Source organism: Lagopus muta, chromosome 15 (genome assembly GCF_023343835.1).
Source record: "Lagopus muta isolate bLagMut1 chromosome 15, bLagMut1 primary, whole genome shotgun sequence".
NCBI classification, from domain to species: Eukaryota; Metazoa; Chordata; class Aves; order Galliformes; family Phasianidae; genus Lagopus; species Lagopus muta.
Genome location: NC_064447.1, coordinates 1,140,140 through 1,160,451, shown reverse-complemented (window position 1 = coordinate 1,160,451; position 20,312 = coordinate 1,140,140). Strand labels below are relative to the sequence as shown.

General features: G+C 45.2%; 2 protein-coding genes across 4 annotated transcripts in view; one reads left to right on the top strand and one right to left on the bottom strand.

The window, feature by feature from the left end:
* Nucleotides 1-1,495, bottom strand: part of IFT140 (intraflagellar transport 140) — an 83,720-nt gene extending 82,225 nt beyond the window's left edge. The window contains exon 1 of the mRNA XM_048961296.1: nucleotides 1,455-1,495. The gene's annotated coding sequence lies outside the window, so the exon portion shown is untranslated. The remainder of the gene's footprint in view (nucleotides 1-1,454) is intronic.
* Nucleotides 1,496-1,928: 433 nt separating this feature from the next.
* Nucleotides 1,929-20,312, top strand: part of CRAMP1 (cramped chromatin regulator homolog 1) — a 44,919-nt gene continuing 26,535 nt past the window's right edge. For 2 of the 3 annotated variants that reach the window (XM_048961685.1, XM_048961684.1), the window contains exons 1-6: nucleotides 3,458-3,575; nucleotides 4,045-4,394; nucleotides 13,076-13,269; nucleotides 14,681-14,834; nucleotides 16,803-16,886; nucleotides 18,796-18,844. In XM_048961685.1, the coding sequence (XP_048817642.1) occupies nucleotides 3,532-3,575; nucleotides 4,045-4,394; nucleotides 13,076-13,269; nucleotides 14,681-14,834; nucleotides 16,803-16,886; nucleotides 18,796-18,844 (875 nt within the window). In that variant the 5' untranslated portion in view covers nucleotides 3,458-3,531. Of the gene's footprint in view, nucleotides 2,057-3,457; nucleotides 3,576-4,044; nucleotides 4,395-13,075; nucleotides 13,270-14,680; nucleotides 14,835-16,802; nucleotides 16,887-18,795; nucleotides 18,845-20,312 lie in introns of those variants that run through there. The other variant, XM_048961686.1, reaches the window with a different exon arrangement.

Here is a 20,312-nt window from a genome sequence, read left to right as displayed (position 1 = left end):
GCTTGTGGTTAAACCAAGTGGCAAAAATACTTGATACAAGCCATATGATCTCATGCTACATGATAATAAGACTAAAAAAAATACTCTCTACAAACTAATTAAGGAGTGGATTAAAACACAAACGTCTGCAGTTGTGACAAAAGCTGGCTCTTCTGCGTTTACAAATTTCTAACAATAAACTTGTTACTCATAGCTGTGCTTTAGAGCGTATTTATAGAAGATGATAAAGGTGAAGACATGCTTGAATTTAACATCATAAGATGGTTACTTGCAACACCAGGGGGGCCTTAACTGCCACAGTTCACCTGCCATTCTGAAGGTCAGACTGTTAAGCCGCAGATTTCTGTGCTATAGCTTAGAATCATAGAATCAGTACAATTGGAAAAGCCCTCTAAGATCACCAAGTCCAACCACCAGCCCATCACACTGCGCCCATTGACAACACCCCTCAGTGCCACATCTCCACACCTTCTTGCACACCTCTGGGGATGGTGACACCACTACCTGGGTGGCAGTGCCATTACCTCACCTCTTACTGAGAAGAAATTTTTCCTAATATCCAACCTGAACCTCCCCTGGCACAACTCATAGCCATTACCTCTCATCCTATCGCTATTACCTGGGAGCAGAGGCTGACCCCTGCCTCCCCACAGCCTCCTTCCAGGGAGCTATTGAGAGCAATAAGGTCCCCTGAGCCCCTTTTCTCCAGATGGAACCATCCCATTTCCTCAGCCTCGTGCTCCAGACCCCTCACAGCTCCATGCCCCACTCTGGACACACTGCAGGGCCTTGCTGTCTTGTCTTGCAGTGAGGAGCCCAGAGCTGAGCACAGCACTGCGGCCTCCCCAGAACTGAGTGCAGTGGGACGATCACCTGCTTGTGACAATTTTCCTTGAATGAACAGGAATAAAACAGCTTTTCCTACAGTGAGACCCAGGAACTTTTTCTAAGAGGGTATCCTTTCCACACATCATTTACCAACAGCTGCTGGGGGAAAAATCTGCACGGTACTTGTGCTAAGATTTGGAAATTGTTTTAGCTAGCCATTAACAAGAAATCACCGTTTATATGCTGCAGTCACTGGAAAGCAGGCCAACACAGCAAATGAAATTAAACCCCTCTTAATTTTGTACATCACTGAGTAATGCTTCCTTCATTCTGGAGACGCTGAGAACTTCACATGAATTAAACTGGAAGCCCTGAAAGTGATAAACGTTTCCTACAGATTCCACATCTGTCAGTTTATGCATTTCATTTTCAACACTAAGGAAAAAGAATGAGCTGATTAAAGCTGTTAATTGCTAAGAACAGTGCACCAGCCAGTGCCTCATCAACCCAACTCAACCCAACCTCTCCCTGTGTCCTCGCCGCCGCACGCAAAGCAACACCTCGCCGGCCAATGATATTCGAGAGCATGCCCAAGGCCTCCAACGATAGCGCTCTCAATTGGTTACCTTTCAGCCAATCGACAGCCAGATCTTGGGAATCGTCCCGCCCCCAGACGGACACCGGCTGCCTCCTCTTCCTGTGCGTAAAGTTGTCGTCACCCGCCCCGCGCCGCGCTTTCATTGGTCTGAGTCCAGGCTGAGTCCCCGCCCCCCGCCTCGCTCCCGCGTGCCGTCAGCCAATGCGACGGTTTGTTTGGGGTCGCGGGAGGGGCGTGCCGCGGCGCGCCTAGCGGGGCCCGCGCGCCACGCCCCGCCCCCTCGGCCCGGCGCAGGCTGACGAGGAAGCGGAGCCGCGGCGGCCCGGACCCATCGCGGCCCGCGTAAGGGCCGAGCCTGGGCGCCAGGGAGCCGCGGCTCCGGCCGGTGGCGCCACGGTTGCGGGGGAACCGGGGACGAGAGGTCGGCTGTCCGGTCGGGAAGCGCTGCCGCTCCCGCCGGCAGCGTCGGGAGGGCCGCTGGAGGCCGCGGGGGTCGCGGGGCGCGCCGGCCTCCCCCCGAGCTGGCAGCTGCGAGGCGCGGCCTGGGGGTGCCTGGGGCCGGGGGAGCCGGAGCGGCCGCCGCAGGGAGAGCTGGAGCGCGGAGGCTGCGCGGCGGCGTTGATGCGGCAGGTAACGCTGCGGGCCGGGCGGGCGGGGACCCCGGATCTCGCGTGTCCCCGGGGCCGAATGCTCGAGCACCGGCGACCGTGCGGGGAGAGCGGCCGGGCTGCGGGGCGGTGCGGGGCCCGTGATGGCAGGACGGGAGTGTTCCGGGTGGAGAGAGAAAGGGAAAGTGGCGTTGGGTGAGAAGGGAGGGGATGCAGCGGGGTGAGCCCGGCCGGAGGGCTGGCTGGAGCAGGGAGACGGCCGGGGATGGCTGCTTTGCCTCGAGAACTCGCTAAGGGGGGGGGGGAACTCTCCTGCCCTGGTGCTGGGGTGCAGCGCCCAGTCTGTGGCCGTGGAGCTGAGGATGGGGTCAGATCCTGCCCTGCTGAAGAGGACGTCTGAGCACGGGCTGTCAGAGTTGTTAGAATGACAGAAATCTTACAACTGAAAGCATCGTGGTTTAGTCGTCTGGAGAAGTCTTTGTGTGGGTAATCAGGGCTTCGTCAGGGTTTGGTGTGAAATTTCAGTATGGAAGTTTTAACATGGGTTTAGATTTGTGGTTCACACCAGCATATGGTACCTACTGTGAAGAATGGAACATTGCCCAGCATCCTTCTGGGCTGCTGGGTGCAGTGCTTCGGCCGGGAGATGTTAGAGGAAAACGCTTCGCTTCAGTCACAGGAGCACGTGCCACGACCTGCAGGCACACACGCTCCCATGTCACAGGCAGGTGATGCACCTGGTGCACTTTAAAGCGCTTTTTTATGATGTTGGCCCAACGCGCAGTAATGCCACTGCTCCAAGGGTGACGTTTTGAGTTTCCTTCTCTTGTGAGCATCTCTTTGCCCATGCTTGAAGTTGGCTCTGAAGTTGGCTCTGCTGCTGCTGTGGGGAGCCACAATGTGGGCGTTGTTCTCCCGCTGCTGCTGGACGGCCTTCCTTCCAGGTGGACTTCAGGAGGTGCCCACCACGCTCTCTCCAGAACCTTGGGTTTCAGTAGGCAGTGGGTCTGAGCGCCTTTGGGTGCCCACACCGGGTGCTGTGCTCCAGGTACAGCTCGCAGTGCAGCAGGCACGTTTTGAGGTGGAGGCTCACCCGGGTGCCCCTCGAAGCCCCATCCCCGGGCAGATAACCGCGCGCAGCTCCCTGAGGCCGCGGTTCCCGAGCGCGGCGTGGAGGCGGCGGGGCTCCGTGGCGGCCCCGGGGCGCATTGATGCTGGGGTCCCTCCGCCGCCGCCGGGCATCGCGGGCAGACGCCGACGAGGCGGCCCCGGGCCCGGCCCGGCCGTCGCTGACGGGAGAACCGCGGCCGGGCGATGCTCCCCGCAGAGGCGGTGGGACCGGCCGTGCCCGGAGCCCCCCGGGTGGAGCGCGGCCCCGGGGAGGTGCGGGGTGGGGGCGGAGGGGAGCTGGAAATCTTGGTCGCCGCGGCCAGTCCCAGCCCCAGCCGCACACACACACAGGGAGGAGGAGAAGCCGCCGCCGCCGCATCGAGGAGCATGGAGCCCCCCCCCGCGGCGGGCCGGGCCGGCTCGGCCCCACGGTGAGGAGGGCGAGGAGCCCCCCCGGAGCTCCCGGAGCCGTCGGGGGGGTGGGATGGGGCCGAGCCCCGGGCCGGCCCGACCGCTCTGCCCCGCTCCGCCGGGCCCGGCGCTGCCTCCCTCGCCGCCTGCCGAGCGCTTCCAGCGCCCGAGTTCGCCTCGGCGATTTCTCCTCTGAAGGCGGCCCGGAGCCCTCCGGGGGGTGCCGGGGGGATCGCCGGGGGAGCCCCGCCGCCTTTTGGGCCGGTTTCGGGGGGTTCCCGCGGAGCTCTCCCCTCCCGCCCTCGGCACAGGTTGTTGGGTCGGGACAGCAAACGAAAGGGGATTTAGTAACAAACAACGGCGGCCATGTTGAGAGGAATTTCTGCAGCTAAACTTCTCCCCTCTCAGCCCAGGGGTTTCTGCCCCTCTCTGGGGGGCTCCCCGGCCTGACTTTATGTCTCTCTCCTTTCTTTTTCTCCTCCCCAACAGGATGACAGTGAAACTGGGCGAGAGCGGCGGGGAGGAAGGGGTGAAAAAGCTGGGCAAGAGAGCAGGAGGAGATGAGGAGTCCCTGGAAGAAGAAGGGGCAGGAGGAGGAGGAGAGGCAGCTCCAGGCAGCAGCGGCACAAAGAAAGAAGAGAAGATCATCAACAGCAACACTACCAGCAGCCCCCCACCGAACCCCAGTTTAGCCCAGGCCCCGGCTGTCCTCCAGCCCTCCCACAGCCAGGACCAGCATCATTTTCTCAGGTCCAGTGTCAGACCTCAGAGCAAGAGGCTGAAGAAGGATTCCCAGGCATCCTCTTCAGTTGGGAGCAGTGCTGCTGTAAAAGGCAAAGGTACTGTATTTTGGCACCCCCCAGAACCCGCAGGGGGGTGGGGTGTGGATGGGCCACCTGTGTGTATGGGGGTTGTCATTCTCTTCCTGCAGATGCCATCTTTTGTTTGGTTTTGGGGAAGGAGCTGTGGGGCCTGTTTCTCACAGCAGCTGAAATCTTCTTTGTGTCCCAAGGCTTCAACTTCTCTGCTGCCCACTGTCCTGTTCCCAAAAAAGGGGGGTGGGGGAGTGGGGGTGGGCTGGGTTTGTATGTGGAAGAGGAAAATTCCATTATTGGAGCAGTCCTTCCATTCCTTCTTGTGTTTCATCACTTGAGTTTTAGGAAATTTCTGTATTTTTCATTAGGAAATTAGACTCGAACAAGCTGTGTAATCAGATGGCTGCACCCTGAACTCTGTCACTGAATAATAAGAAATTCAGTGGGTGATAGTTTAATAAATGGGGGGAAAAGTAAACCCTGATATACTGCTGATTTTCCCCAATGATTTCTGTGACTATTTTAACCATGGAACTATTTTGGAAGCGTCTTTGAGGCGCACGTTTTGAACTGTTTGTTTCCAAAGGTTTGTGAGTCGCCCTCACTGTATTCTCTAGAGCAGCTGGGGGCAGTTCCATACAATTTGAGGGTGGGTTTTTGTTGTTTGGTTTGTTTGTTTGTTGTTGTTGTTTTTCTCTTTTAAGGTTTCATCGCACACATCTGTGTACATGCACATACGTGCCTGCATGCGTATGTGCACACATATATAGGCTTTCCTGCCTCAGCACTGAGGATGAGAGTGTGACTTTTAGTCAGAGCTGTTTCTTTCTGAAGTAGCTGGGAGGCAGCGAGGCCATGTGAGTCTTTGGTGCTATTGTGTGTGCTCGGCTCTCCCCGGCCAACACCTGGCGCTGTAACTGTGCGGTGCTTGACATTAATCTTGGGTACCTTGTCCGAAAGTACTCAAATATTAATTTCTGATACATTTTGAGAGGAAAATAACACTTGCAGGTTTCTTTAAGACTAGAAATAGCCAAGTTTTATTCTTGTCCGCTGAAACAAAATCAAACTGCAGCTCAAATGCATATTGGGCATTACCTCACTTTTTCAGTCCGCTGCAGTGCTATGTGCATGCTGGGCAATAGGTGAGCATTAATAATTGTTATAGTTTTGTGTTATGGGAGGAAAGCAGCCCTTTGCACATGGTGGTGTTTTAGTTATTGCCATATAATGAAAAAACCCTGAGCTCAGTTGTTTGACAGTCAGTTTATATGATTGGCTGAGGGATTCTTAGTAAGTCTGCTTTAAGACATTGAACTTTTTTAAGTGAAGATCTTCTTGTGTGTACTGTTGGAAGATAGAGCAGAAAGGGCTGCGTAATTTTTTCTCCCAGCTGCATTAAACCAAATAAACAAACAGATGGAATACCCAGGAGTGCTTAGCTACAGACAATTATTTCAAGGGTTGTAAGTGGTGTTAAATGGGAGGAGATGTTTATTTGTGGAGTGTATTGTCCATCATGGACAAGTGCATTGTATGCATTTGAAATTACTTCTTCACTCTGAAAGTGAATGCACACATGCACAAAGATGACATAATTTGTTCATGTGTATATTTACATTTGTACATAAATACTCAATTTATGATTTTAGAGGAGCGGAGTAATTCTTCCTGGGTTAAAACGCAGCTAAGAATGAACTTGAGTTTATTTTGCAGTTCAAATTCCAAAAGAGCCGTAATAAAACTATATACAAAATAGGCCATCTTATTTCAGTAGATGGTCATAGACTGGTAATTGCTGTGCTTGACTACACTGTCAGGTTTGGGGAGACTTTCTTAAATTGTTGGGAGTGATGGTCATTGGTAGAATGACAACTGTAGTTTCCCTTCTTGAATTGTAAGACCAGCCACATCTTTGCCTGGCTTAAATGTGAATGTCTGAAAGCTGATTTCTGTCATATGGAAAGGATTGTAACTGGCAGCTGTTGGAGAACAGACCTGTGCAGTGGGGTCCTCTCTACGTAGGTTGCTCCAAAAGTAATGCCTCCTAATAATTTCAAATGGAAACTGCAATAGATCCAAAGAACAGAGTGGCACTGTTTGATAGAGCACGTTCTCAGCTAACAAAAAACCAAACACCATTTTTCAGCATCATTACCTCTGTTGGTGGTGCACTTTTGCCAGTGATGAGCAAGAGCTGCATGTCATGCTCATGCAGATTGCAGCCCCACTGTCCCCACTGCTGAAATGCACCACCCTCCTCTCTGTGCTCACATCCATTGTTTAGTTTCCATTGGTGTTCAGCAGGTGTTGATGAATGTCAGTGGGTGCCGTTTTTCCACGTGTAGGAATTCAGTGACACACCTTTGCTCCGTGTGCACTTCTGTGCCTGGTGCCCTTTTGTCAAGCTGCCCCTCTGCTGCCGTCTGTCACACAGCAACAAAAGGTAATGGGGTATTGGTGGGAAGGTTCAGCCTCTGCTGCCATCCCCCCAAAAGAGGTGGCTGACATTGTGGGCCAATGCAGTGAGGAAGGAGGCATTACTTTCGGAGCAGTCCTCATGGTTTGAGTTCTTTATGTGCAGAGCTCCATACTGAGATGCTTTCCAGGGTTGTCTGAGTTCTCTCTAATCCAGTGTTATCAGAATTTATAGGGCTGTGCATTCCTGATGAAGTGTCTCTCTAAGCTGACTTTAATAGAGAACCAGTTGAACATTGAAAATTTCCAGTAAAGTTGAGACTTAAATCCCTGCACTTGCTATCCTGTCAACTTTCTCTTCCCCTCAAAGTATAAAAAAGATAAAAAGCTTGAATCTTTTGTATCAGCCCTGGAAATTTGAGTCTGTTTTATGATTTGCTTGTCACAAGCAGCGTGATAAGTGCAAAGGTAACGCTGTTCAGACCACGCTTAGATTTGGTCCACTGAAACCAGGAACTTGTTTCTGCTGTGATCTTTTAATAACAGTATGTAACTCTTCAGGTTATATCAAAGTGGTCCTGCTTTCAGAATCTGTGTATTCTGAAGTGAAATCTCTTTTGAATGCTATTATTGGCAGTGGGGGTCCCATCCCTGGAGGGGCATTGGGCAGCCTCATCTGGGGGGGCAGGCTGCCCATGGTAGGGGTGGGACTGGGGGGGATGTGAGGTGCCTTCCAACATTACCATCCTTTGATTAAGGAGTGTGATTGTTAAATTAATTTCTTTCAAACGGCTGTTACCCAGCAGGCATTAGTTTGTTCTAGTTGTGTCTTTAAAAGCCGTTTCAGTGGCAGTATTTTCAGTTTGTCACATCCCTTTTTTTTTCTTTTTTTTTTTTTTGCTCTTCTGTTTTTAGAGTACTTTATTGGAGCAGAGAAGTTGTTGTTGAAGTCAACTTCAGTGTACATAACTGGAGGACTTCATGCACTCAGCATCTGCTGGTGTTTTGACTTTACTGTATTCCTATGGTTCTGGGAGGGTTTATAAGAATTCACAAATTCTTCCAAGTAAAACGCATGAAAATACTGATTTCCAGATGACTGCGATAGAACAATTAGCTGCAGATTATTTTATTTGAATTTTTTATTCTGATTTACCCATTCTGTGTGTACTGTGTTGTAGTTTTATTTCGGGGGGGGGGAGGGAGAGAAAAAAGCATGAAATTATTGTAATAGAGGGAAAATGTTTGAAAACATGAGCTTGCATAGGTCATGCCATTTTGGTTGCTGAAAGGTTTATTAAATTCACTGCATGAGAATCTAAATATGTGTAATTTGGGGGAAATTATTGTTACCCTATTTTCGAATATTGGCTATCTTAATTATTTCAAGTTCCATGGCTCAGACAGAGCGCTCCTTTTGGAGTACGGGTGCTTGGAGGTCAGGCTTGAAGTAACTCGCAGCAAACCAGAGAAGGAACCCAAGGGAATGGTGGAGGCAGTTGATTGAGAGTTTGGAGATACAGAAGTTGATTGAGGAAGAGGAAGAAGAGGAAGCAGGCCGTTACAAGGTTGCTGAAGAAGAGGGATTTCTGAGTTTTCTTCTTCAGTACAAACAATCTGCGCCGTTGTTGAGCATCAGTTTTAGAGTGGGTTTGGGGACTTCTTTCTGTGAAGCAGTAAGTGGTGGAAATACACACGTGAGTGTTGTCATCACCATGTTACCAAAAGTAATTGTAGAATCGTGCCATTGTGTGCTGTAGCTCTGCTGTGAGCTAACACAGGGTTAAAAGCTAACATAACCATTTCTGTGGTTATCATCTGTTTTGTGAATGCAGAATGCAGGCAGGAGGAAGCACTAACGAAACGTAGTGGTGATGAGCTGAAGCTTGAAGATATCTGTCGTGCTGCTACTCCAGATTTATTCATAAAATGTATAATAAGCAGTTTTCTTTAAAAAGAAAAAACCACAAACAGCCTCTGCTGAAAACATGAATAGAATTGAAACATTCCATCTTTTTGCACTGTGTAAACCTCACTGGAAAGCATTCCGTAGTTTGCTTCAGCCAACCAAAGTTGCTTGTTCTGTAGTGTGTGAATTAAATTAGTTAGTATGTCCTCCTGTGAAGAGGCTGAATGTACCAGGATAACTGATACATGTACTTAACAATATGATTTTACTGTATCTTCCCAAATGTGTGTGCTACACGTGTTCTAGCCTTTGAGGGAAATACTGTTCCTCTATCATTTCTCTAGGGAATGAATGGCTCTTTAAAAACTATTCGTACAGCCCCTTGTTCTAATGCTCTTAATTCTGTCCATCTCATTTACCACTGATACCCCTCCTTCCATCCCACCCTGACGTATCCATTTAAGGTGGCTGAGGACCAGAACTCCATGGTATCTCATCTCAGACCACAACAGGAGGATTTTGTTTCATGTGCCCTGTACTGTAGGTACTGAGCTTTGAAAGATGCCTGCAAGGTACAGGTGCAGATGGAACCCTGCACCAGGCTCTGTGCCCAGTATACATGCTTACAATGTGTTATTCTATTTAAGGATTTTTTTTCTAGTGGAACAGCAAGAGAATGATTTACTCGAGGCAGGGCAGTGACAAGATTTACTTATTTAAAGAAAATAGGGGTTTTTTTTGTTTGTTTTTTGTTTGTTTGTTTTTTTTTTTTAAAACAGTGATGCTTGGTTAGCTCAGATACTGCTGCAACTGATAGCTTGAATGTGTACTGTTCATACAAAAGCAAGCACTGGTATAATTTTGTGTGTGCTCACCTGTTGGTTTACATGTGTTCAGCAAAATCAGAGAATCATAGAATGGCCTGGGTTGCAAAGGAGCACAATGCTCATCCAGCTCCAACCCCCTGCTGTGTGCAGGTCGCCAACCAGCAGCCCAGGCTGCCCAGAGCCACATCCAGCCTGGCCTTGAATGCCTGCAGGGATGGGGCATCCACTTTGACCCTACATCTGGGTTTTGCAAATCTAAATAGTAAGAGATAGAAGAAGCTGTGCTGTTTGATTTCTGTAGGGCATTCATGTGTTGTATTATAAAGCTTTGGGTGTTAATTCATAATGAGTGTAACATGGTATGAATGTACGCCATGGCTTTAACTGTCCTAGGCCTTCTTAGAAGTCTCTGCTGTTTACCACAGAGACATGCAGTGTGGAAGCTCACTTTCCAGTTAAAATGTTAGTCCTCAGTTTGAAGCACTGACTGGCTGGAAATATGTCAGTCTCTCCCTCTCTTGCCTGTGTTCTAAGCTGCAGTTCTTGAAGAGAAGAGCAAATTGAATCCAGCTGCAGGTATGTTGGGTCTTTCCACAAAGCAAGTGGCTTCACTTAAATTCCTGTGTTACACACTACCAATGATTGGTATGATTGGTATATTGGTATACACTTGATGTATGATGTCTTATTTACCTGTGGAAAGACATGTGGCTAAAATTGGGACTTGTATACCTTGTGATCAGGAAGAAAGTTTGGATTTTTTTTTTTTTTCCAGTAATTAAAAGTGAGGAGTAAATGCATTTTGAGGAGAGCTCTGTCATGAGAATAGCAGAACAAGTTCGGAAGTGTTCTGCAAAGTTTAAGACTATTTGCATTTTATGCAACTCTGTGGGCTGCAAGTGTTTTGATGCACATTTCTGAGGACTGCCAAGGCTGCAGGTGTGTGAGAATAAAACAGTCAAGCATTTTCTGCAGTGGCTTTCTTAGTGGCACTCCTTACCAAGAAGTGCTTTTGAACTTCACTGTAGTTCAGCCTCGTTACTGGCTTGTATAGAATCCAAAGCAAGGATAAAATGCTTTGAAGGAATCTTGCTGATGTGTTACAAGTCAGTGTTTGCACCCCATGCCTTGCAGAGGGAGTCAGCGTTTTGCACTCTGGATTTGGTTGCAGCGTGCAAGAGTCATGGAATCACAGAATCACTCAGGTTGGAAAGGACCTGAAAGATCATTGAGTCCAAAAAAACATCACCGGGTCTGTGAACTTAGCATCTCCCTCCTGAAGGTATTTCCTGGTAGCTGTTCCACCTGCAGCTGACTGGTGACTCCTGCAGAAGTTCACACTTTGCAGCTAACCCTAAAGAAGGCCAGTAAGAGAGCCAGCCTCCATGTTGAGACACGTGAGTGTAGTGGGGCTTGACTCTGCCAAGTTCCAAAATCCCTAGAAGGTGTGAATCAGCAGGCAGGTAGGAGCTGCTGGTAGAAAATGGAAGAGTTGACACTAAGATGCTGCCAGGAGCTGAAAAGGAGGAACTTGTGGCTACAGTCAGGACAAGACACTGGTACTGCCTGCAACTCGTGATATGTGCAGTGTTCCACTGAGTGTCATTTTCATGTTAGATCTCAAGCTGCACTCTTTAAATCCCTTTGTATTTAAGTATTCTAGCTTTCCATAGGACTGTGAAGATGTCTTCATCTACAGAAAAAAGTATCTGAAATTCTAAGGAAGGACACTGAATTACCAAACAAGTGTCTGAAGCACTGATTCTCTCATCTGTGGTCTTTCTGGAGGTTGTAGTTCAGGTACCAAGTATGGAATCTCCGTGTCTCTGTGAATTGTTGTTGAAAGCTGAATGATCTCTTGCAGTGAGGAGCCCAGAGCTGAGCACAGCACTGCGGCCTCCCCAGGGCTGAGTGCAGTGGGGCGATCACCTCCCTCCTGCTGGCTGCACTGTTGCTGACACAACCAGGATGCCGTTGGCCTTTTCGGCCACCTGGGCGCACTGCTGGCTCACGTTCAGCTGAGCGTTGGCCAACACCCCCAGGTCCATTTCCTGCACGTTTTCCTTCTGTCCACTCTGCCCCACGCCTGTGGGGTTGCCTGGGCTTGTTGTGGCCAAAGTGCAGGACCCAGCACTTGTCTGGTTGAGCCTCAGCCCACTGTCCTCAGCCCAGCGATCAGCCCGTCCAAGTTATTCTGTGGGACTTTCCTACTCTCAGGCAGATCAATGCTTCCCCCATTTTGGTGTCATTTGCAAACTTACTGAGGGTGCAGCCAATGCCCTCATCCAGATCATTAATAAAGACATTAAACATATTAAAGACATGCTAATTATGATACAATAGTTTCACCTTTACAGAGTAAATAAGTGGTTCTGGCTCTTAAAACTGCTGTTTATCTTCTCAGCCATGTATTACAGTATGTCACATTTTTCCAATGGTTTCACGTTTTTGAAGGCTTTACAGTATCAGAATTTGCTTAATTGTCAGTTATTTTATGAGACACATAAGGGGGCTTTAGGACACGGAGAAGCTTTTCATTTGCTTGGGGTTCTTTGGTTGATTTTTTTTTTTTTTTTTTTTTAGGTGAATTTTCTCATTCTCTTTCATGCTTTGCCTTATGTGCTTCCCTGTGGTGACAGCAATTGTCTTCAAAATGATCAAATGGTTCCTGGAAATAAAAGAAAAATTAACTTTAAAATGACCAATTTATTTTGAGATAAACCATGTCCAGTCACCGTCCCTTACAATTGGAAACAGTAATATGTTCTTTTTCTGTAGTAAGAAGAGGATGTTCAATGTTGGAAGAATATTTTTTTATAGGGTATACTGGTGCTCTGATCTGTGTGGCCAAATCTTAAATGCTGCATCTTAGCAAAATGGGGGAAAGTGTGTTTTGGGAGTATAGCCTATTGAGAATGGTTGGATTCTCTTGGAAACGAAAAGAGTGTTCTTTTGGGGAAGTCTCTCTGGTTTCTGGGTTCTCATAACCTGTTATAACATCACAAATGCTTGGTTTGGCTTCTGTTGTGGATGAATAATGCATTTGAAGTTGATTGACAATGTTTTTAATGATATCTTCAAAAGAACTTCGTTTCAGGGGTGATTTAAAAGATAAGAAGGGTTTTCCTTCTCAGTTAGGGTTGGGGGAGTGTGATCTACTGCATTATACGCAGTATAATTCTTCCTCCCCAATTTCTTCAGTCCTTTTAATGTTTCTGCTACTTGCAAAGCTGGTGATTCCTCATAGTTGCATCAGGGGCTTTATCACCCTCATCCCACTATTGCTGATCTCTGCTTTTTGGTGTTCCCCTGCCCGCAGATCGTGTCCTTTGGGGTGCCAACCACTGAGAAAGGTACAGTCAAGTTTGCACTGCTGTATCCTCTTACAGTTGTTGCACCAGAATCTTTGGAGGGAGGAAGTGCTGGGACTTGTTGTCACTGGGATAGCTTGGATTATTTTTGTGTTTTCCCAGGTGGGCTGAATTCCTCGCTTATCCATGAATCCCCTGTGGGTTTAATATTCACATGTGTTGCTTTGGGGTTTTTTGCAGGGGCAGATAATGGAGGGAGTGCATCTGGTGGCACATCAGGAATACCTCCCAGCAATCCGAGTGGGAATTCCAAGTCAGCAGCAAGGAACCTGGGCTCCTCAGCTGGGGAGAAGGAGGAAGGGAAGAAGGTCCGGCGGCAGTGGGAGTCGTGGAGCACGGAGGACAAAAACACGTTCTTTGAGGGACTGTATGAGGTGCGTGGAGAGGAAAATATCCAGGTTACGTGGTTTCATTGGGTACGTGAGTGTTGCTGAACAAGCTTGATTGAAGTGGCTTTTGCAGGAGCACCCCCCATATGCTTATATTACTTTTTTGGTGCACGTGTGCCTGTGCAGTTGGCTATACAACAGTTGTGAATCAAAGCCACCTTTCCAAAGTCAAGCTTTTTTCGTTTTTTCCTTTTTTTTTTTTTTCTTTTTAAATACTATGGTAAATATGTGAGTTACTCTTAATAATATTTTCAATTATGATTCTCTTTCAACTGAGGAAAAAAACAATGTTGCCATCTCAACTTTTGGAAGCAACGCATGCTAATATTAGCAAATAAGAAATTGTTTTAAAGTGTTGCAGAATACTGTATTTAGTCCTCTGATATAAAAGAGTAAAACCATTTTGGTGGTAGGGTTGAGAGACAAGGAAAGTTAGATCACCTAACTTCTTGTCTCATATATTGAATGCAATATATTCCTGTTTGTTTTTTTTTTTTTTCCCCCCAAAGTTATTTTAGGAATACTGATTTAAGAGCCTTTATGGCTATAAAAATATGTGCTGAAGGTGAAAACTGAAGGAATGGTCACAAGTTTGGTTTTTTTAAATTGTCAGTTATGATTCGTGAGCTTTGTCAACACAACAAACATGTGAACAGTTTCCTTCAAGTCCTTCTGACACCAAGAGGAATTGTTAATTTGGTTCCCTGCTTCCATTCTTTTAATGCTGTTAATATTAAAGAGATTTTCCTATTTTGTAGTTGTATTAAAATCAACTCCAACATCTTCTGAATTCTGGGAAATGAGTTCAGTGGTAATTTATGTTCTTAAAGGATTTTATAGGGATTGGATAGTTTTTAAGGGACACTTAAGATTCTTAGTTTTATTTTTCCCTGGCAATAAGCTTCTCGTGTAAAAGCATTTCTTCTGTAGGTACCACCAACTTTCCCTTCATTGCTTGAAACTCAGATGTAGCACTAATAACTCAAATGTGAAATTCCCTGTAAGTAGAAGTTGTTAAACAAAGCATTAGTCCCAGGTTAGAAGTATACTGAGGAGTGAAGAGAGGGGAAAGTAGTGAAGGAAGTAAGGAGAGCTGAGTGACAAAGTCAGTGTTTTCAGTTCTGCCACTCAGTGCATTTGAGTAAAGTTGTCCTTTGAAAAAGTTGCTAGTAATGTACATTTTATTTTGAAACAACCCAATCAAAAGGTGGCATCCATAGTTGGCATCCATAATGCATTTTACATATAGGAAAGGAAAATACTGTCATTCTTTTGCTGTTGAGTTTTGACATTGAAATCTAACTTCCCAGAAATAACCCCCAAATCCTTCGTGTTGTTTCAGTTATGTTACAAAAAGAGATTTTGACTGTTTGGGTTTATTTGATTTGTTCTTCAGCATGGGAAGGACTTTGAAGCTATCCAGAACAACATTGCCCTGAAGTACAAGAAGAAAGGCAAGCCAGCAAGCATGGTGAAGAACAAGGAGCAGGTCCGCCATTTCTACTACCGCACCTGGCACAAGATCTCAAAGTACATTGACTTTGATAATGGTTAGTATGCAGGGAAGTGGGCTTAGTGCAGAACTCCCAGGCTTGTCCGTATGGGAGTCCAACCTTTTGGAGTCATCACGGAGGGTAGAAATGATGGGAATGAGAAAACAAGTACTGAATAGGATCTGTTGTGAATACTTTGTGTGACTGGGAGCGTAACCACAGGGAGGTTCATCGTCTTTGCAAAACACTTCTCAAAAAGTTCTGTTCTTTATCATCACCTATCAGTCACACCATAGTAACAGCTGATCCTGGTGCTAGTGCTGGGGAAAAGGCAGGTTTGAGGAAGTTTCTCTTTCTGTTCTCAGGAACACACCCTAGAGAACATGTGCCTAAATGGTAGCTGGTCAGGCATGACTTCATCAAGCAAACTGACTCTTGCACTTTTTGCACTTCTTAGTGGAAGGTAGAAATAAATAAGTAGTCTGAAACAGATGTGAGTGATGAAATGGTTATGTACACTTTAAATAAGCCTGAAACCGTGTCATTAATTCTTTAGTCAGGAGTTCCTGTGTTCTGTTTCCTACTTAACATTCTTTCTTTCCTTCCCCAGCATTCTAAATGGAAACAAAATTCGGAAGTTGTATGAACTGCTAGGGGTGTTTTGTAGCAATATGTGGTCATTGATTTTTGTCAGTTGCTTACTCTCCAGTAATGGGCAGTGAGGATTCAGGTCAATTTCTGGATAGCCTGCTTTGACAAGTGGTTAAAGGAATCTACTGCAGAGTGAATAGACTGTACTAACGTGCAGTTCTGTTGTCTATTTTAAGGGATTATGAAGATTGTTAGCTTTTATTTGAGTAAAGATTTCCAGGGCCTTCCTGTCATTTTGATGTTGTATTCTGAGTTGCATAGATTGTGATAGTGTCATCATTGTTCAAAGTTTTGGTCTTGAAACATTTTTTTTTAACTTCAGCAAGTCTGAATGGCAAATTTGTCTTTACAATGTGTGGCCAGAACCTCTCACATTAAAAATGACTCAGTGAGAAATGGCTGGGACTTTTAAGTGCTAATAAAAATAAATAAAAAGCTGAATAAATGTAAAGATAGTGTACAAAACAGTCTCTTTATGAACTTAATCTCAGGAAGAAGCAAAATTAGGTTATCTTAAGAAGGGTTTACACAACTAAAGCACTTCCCATAAGGTGTATTTTTGTTTGTTTTCCACATCAAGACAAGACACTGACATGAACCAAGCCATTAGTATACAGTAGTGCTGTATGGAAAACGTAAGCAAACAGAGTTGTCTTGGTGGGACTTCATCTGTTTCTTGGATAATGTTAAGACTTGGGTCTGAACCTATAAGGTACAAATCCCATTGGCTGTAGTAATTTAAGAATTAGTGCTGTGCCTCATTTACCTTTAATAATGGTCAAAATACATGTCTGAATTCTGAGGTTAAGCAACCTTGCAAGTCCAAGAACACCAAATTCTTGAAAAGAATAAATGCTTTCTTCTGATTTATACATCGCAACACTTTGAGTGCTGTTATATTCACATCTGTTAGAAATAATAATGTTTCTCTGTGTGTTAATAAGAAGGGGGGGGGGGGGGGGGGTTGAAAAAGTTCCTTCAGCTGAACGAGTGCAACTCTTTAGATAAAATATAAAGTCTAGAATTTGCCTTAAATCTCCAATTTGCTTTCCTGTGGAGTATGCATCTTCTGGAGAACTCAGGCCAACTTCTTAAAGAGTTGTATGCAGTTTCTGGGGAGCACATGGATAATTTCTTCAGAAATTGTTAACAGTGTCATGATAGTAAGGTTGATGCCACAGGATTAGCTCTATTTTATATATTGGACAATTGGATGCTTGTTTAAATCCTGCAGAAGCTGCTTAGTCTTACCTTCTGTGAGGTGTTTGTCTCATTGCTAAAAATGTGCATCGTTCGTCTTTTCACAGAATTGAAATGAGTATCTGCTTTTTGGATGATGTCATCTCACTTGTACCTTCTCTATTTTTTCTTCAGTGTTTTCTCAAGGGCTGAAAAAATCATCCCTGGAGCTTTATGGCCTGATCTGCTATGGAGAGTTGAGGAAAAAGATCGGGGGATGTGAGTATGAATTGTTTCAGATGACTGGAAATTATTTTTATACGGTAGAATCAAAAGTATCTTCCTTTGAAGTTAGGCATGTCTGGTACAGTTTTACTTTTGTCTTGTTGAAGATTTTGTGTTCATTGTATTCTATTGCAGTCAATTGCACAAGTCCCCTTTTTCTTTGTTGTATTTCTTTAGCTTTTACTGTATGTGAGATGCAGCTCATGTGACACCCACAGATGACAGGTCAAAGTATTTGCAGTTTGGATTATGTCTGTTTTGTTACACCTGAGCAGTATTTGTACTCCAGTGTTTCTGCTTACGCTGTCAAAGTTTGGGCCGGCACCTTTCTCCACGTCAGTCTCTTTTCAGTAATAATGAACACTGAAGATGGAAAAGGCATTATGGGTTATTAGAAACATTAGCTTTCCTGGCTAGTCAGAATGCATTGGGACCCTCATGTTAGTCCCACAGGCTGATTGTGCCCTCAAGGGCAAGTGGCAAGTGTAGATGATGAGCACGTGCCTTACCTGTGCTCCCCAGTCTGCTGGAAATGGATGGGTTGCATTAGCAAGGTGCATGGTCTTGATGGCTTCCAGAGCAGAGGGACTAACGTGGAGGATGGGTAAAATAACAAGTGTTGTATTCTCCAGCCCACCTACGTGTATCTTTTCATTTGTTCCCAAGTTTTTTGTGCAGTTAGTTGGTGCTGGATCCAAGTACTGCACGTTTTGTTTGCAAAAGGAGGGAAATAATCAAAATTCTATCATTTGTAAACTCAGATTTTTTTGAGTTTTTTCAGAGAGCTGAAAAAAAAAGGAAGTTGTGGCCATGTACAAATCCCAAATCCAGCAGTTGTTTTTGCAGGTTTTTTTGTTAGATTATCCCCTCACCTGGGATTTTAGTGAACTCTGTCATCACTTAGGATGTTTGGAATGTTCTTACTTTGTTCTGTGAAGACATTTTGAACTGTTCAGTGACAAAGAAGGTGCAGAGGCAAGGTACAGATGGCATTGCCAGTGGAAACGTGTATTGGTGTTTCTTTCCTTTATCCACATCTTTTCTTAAAAGCAGACCCTCCTTGGCTCCAAATGGGAACGAGGGTTTGCACAGTCACCATGGCAATGCATGCATACTCTGTGCTTCTGCCTTTTTATGATTTTGGTACTTGGTTAAATATTTTACCTTCCAATTTGCCCACAATGAAGTCTCCTCCCTGACATCAAATGGACTTGAGCAGACAAGCTCCTATACCCAGCTTAAAGGAGTCTGCTCTGCAGGTGGTGAAGGTTGTTTTTCTCTTTGTTTTGCAATTCCTTACCCAGTCCTGTCTGCCCAGAAATTGAGAAAACTTTTGTAGAGCCACTTAGAAACAAAAGCACATCAGGACTTTTTTCATCATTGCCACGGGGAGGTTAATTGTACAGTAAGTAGATTTGGGCATAACTATTCAGAGAATACAAATCAAGTTATCATAATGTCTTCTTTAAAACGTTCGGTGTAGTGCATGTAAGAAAGGTGTGATTTACACATGCATTTTGTTATTTTGACTTCTCTCTCCTCTCCTTGCGAAGGCTCTGCTCTTCCATCACGCTGTGCTGCCTTAGCAACAGAGATGGAGCTGGCAGATGAGGGAGCTTTCTTTTCAATACTGCAGTGTCAGATTAATGCACAACAACCCAGGATGTGTAGCACCTAATCTGGGGTCATATAATTGTTAAGGTGTAATTTTCACTGCGAGGACCATGCGATGCTTGTGCTCTATGGGAATAGAATGTTTTCTAAAAATTAAGCCTATTTATGCACCTTAGTCCTTCATAAGAAGAAAATGTAATAGTTTTGAAAACCAAATGGCACAGAAATAAAGGTCAGGACTGCATCACTTAGAATTCTAATTTACTGTTTTGTCCTTTTTCACATGAAGGTCTGGATGACAAGAATGCAGCCAAACTTAATGAGCTTATTCAGGCTGGGTAAGTAAAAACTTACTCCTGAAACTCTCAAAATGGATTGTTGGATTGGTCATCCAGACTCTGAGACCACTTTTACTTTTTCAGGGCCAGAATTTCACATTTGACACTTAGTTTCTTTTGTATATGTTTTTTATCATGAGGGACTGTGGTCATTATACTGAATGCCTTCCCAGTTGCAGTTGCTCAGCAGCCATCAGCTTGTCCTAATCATGTCTTCAGAAGAGACTGGTAAACAGTTTCATTTTGTCTCACACAAGTTGCTTTTTATTCTTGGCGTTTGTGCTTTTAGACTATGCTATTGTAGCTAATTACTGATGAACTAAGCTGTACTGTAAAATAGAGGGGAAAAAAAAAGGAAGGCTTGTCATAGTGAGCAGCTGCTGACTTCAGCTTACATAAGGGGGATACTTGGTGCTGCATTTTTCACTGGTTGTAAGTTCAGTCCCCATGTGAGTGCCTTACAGTCTCTTCTCCTGAAAGCTGTAGTCCATGCAGCCTGCTGGTGTGCTGTAGCTCATGGATATGATTGCTGATGAGATCACTGGTTCATTCTTTTGTTTACCAAATTTCAAATTAAAGCAGAAGCTTCCATTTGGGTTTTGTACAAATCTTACTAATTTTTTTCTTCCATAAATGAAAGGATTTTTAAAACAGATTGCTTAATCCACTTTATGTATCAGTCAGAATGGTCTGGGCTTCCTTTTTCCTCCTGCGCCTCTTACTCTGCTTGGTGGAAAACCTGTAGATCTTACAGGAGCAAAATGTGCTCATGTTTTCCTCCTCATTAGCACCTGCACATCTGCATTAAGTGAGTTAATCCCCTGCCCATGCAGGACAGCTCCACAAAAAAACCCAATGCATGCATCCCATTAGGTAAAACATTCTCATTCCATCTTGCTCAGAGGTGTTAAAATTCTGTGATCTCTCTATTTGTAAGCGGGTCTCTTTTTTTTCCAGTTCCTAACATCTTTCTTTCAAGTCTGGTACTCCTCCTTCCTTTCCTTTGAGTGCAGAACACTTGTCACTATGTTGAAAGTCTTGACTGAAAGTAATTAGCAATTAAGAATGACAAATGTGAACATGCATGATTGCAGTAATCTTCTCCTGAAGCAGGTAAAGGTGAGCAGGGGTTGTTTGGTAGGGGTCAAGGGAAGCGAGGGCTGTGAGGAGCTGTCTCTGGCAGTTTGCATGTTTTGTCTGTCAGACATCATCTCTGACTTTGTGTAATAATTGCTTGGTGTAAGAAAAACAAATGTCTCTGAGATGCTTGTAGCAAAACCATATTGAAACTCTTCCTAGTTGAGCTTGTAAACCCAGCTTACATATAAAAACAGTGCTTGAAAATATAATTAAGTTATTTAATGTAAAGGCAGAATCTTTATGTTAAACGTCCCTGTTTGATTATTGAAGCTAACAGCATCCAGTGCTGGACTTCTGTTACTTGTCTTTAGAACTTCATGGATCTGTA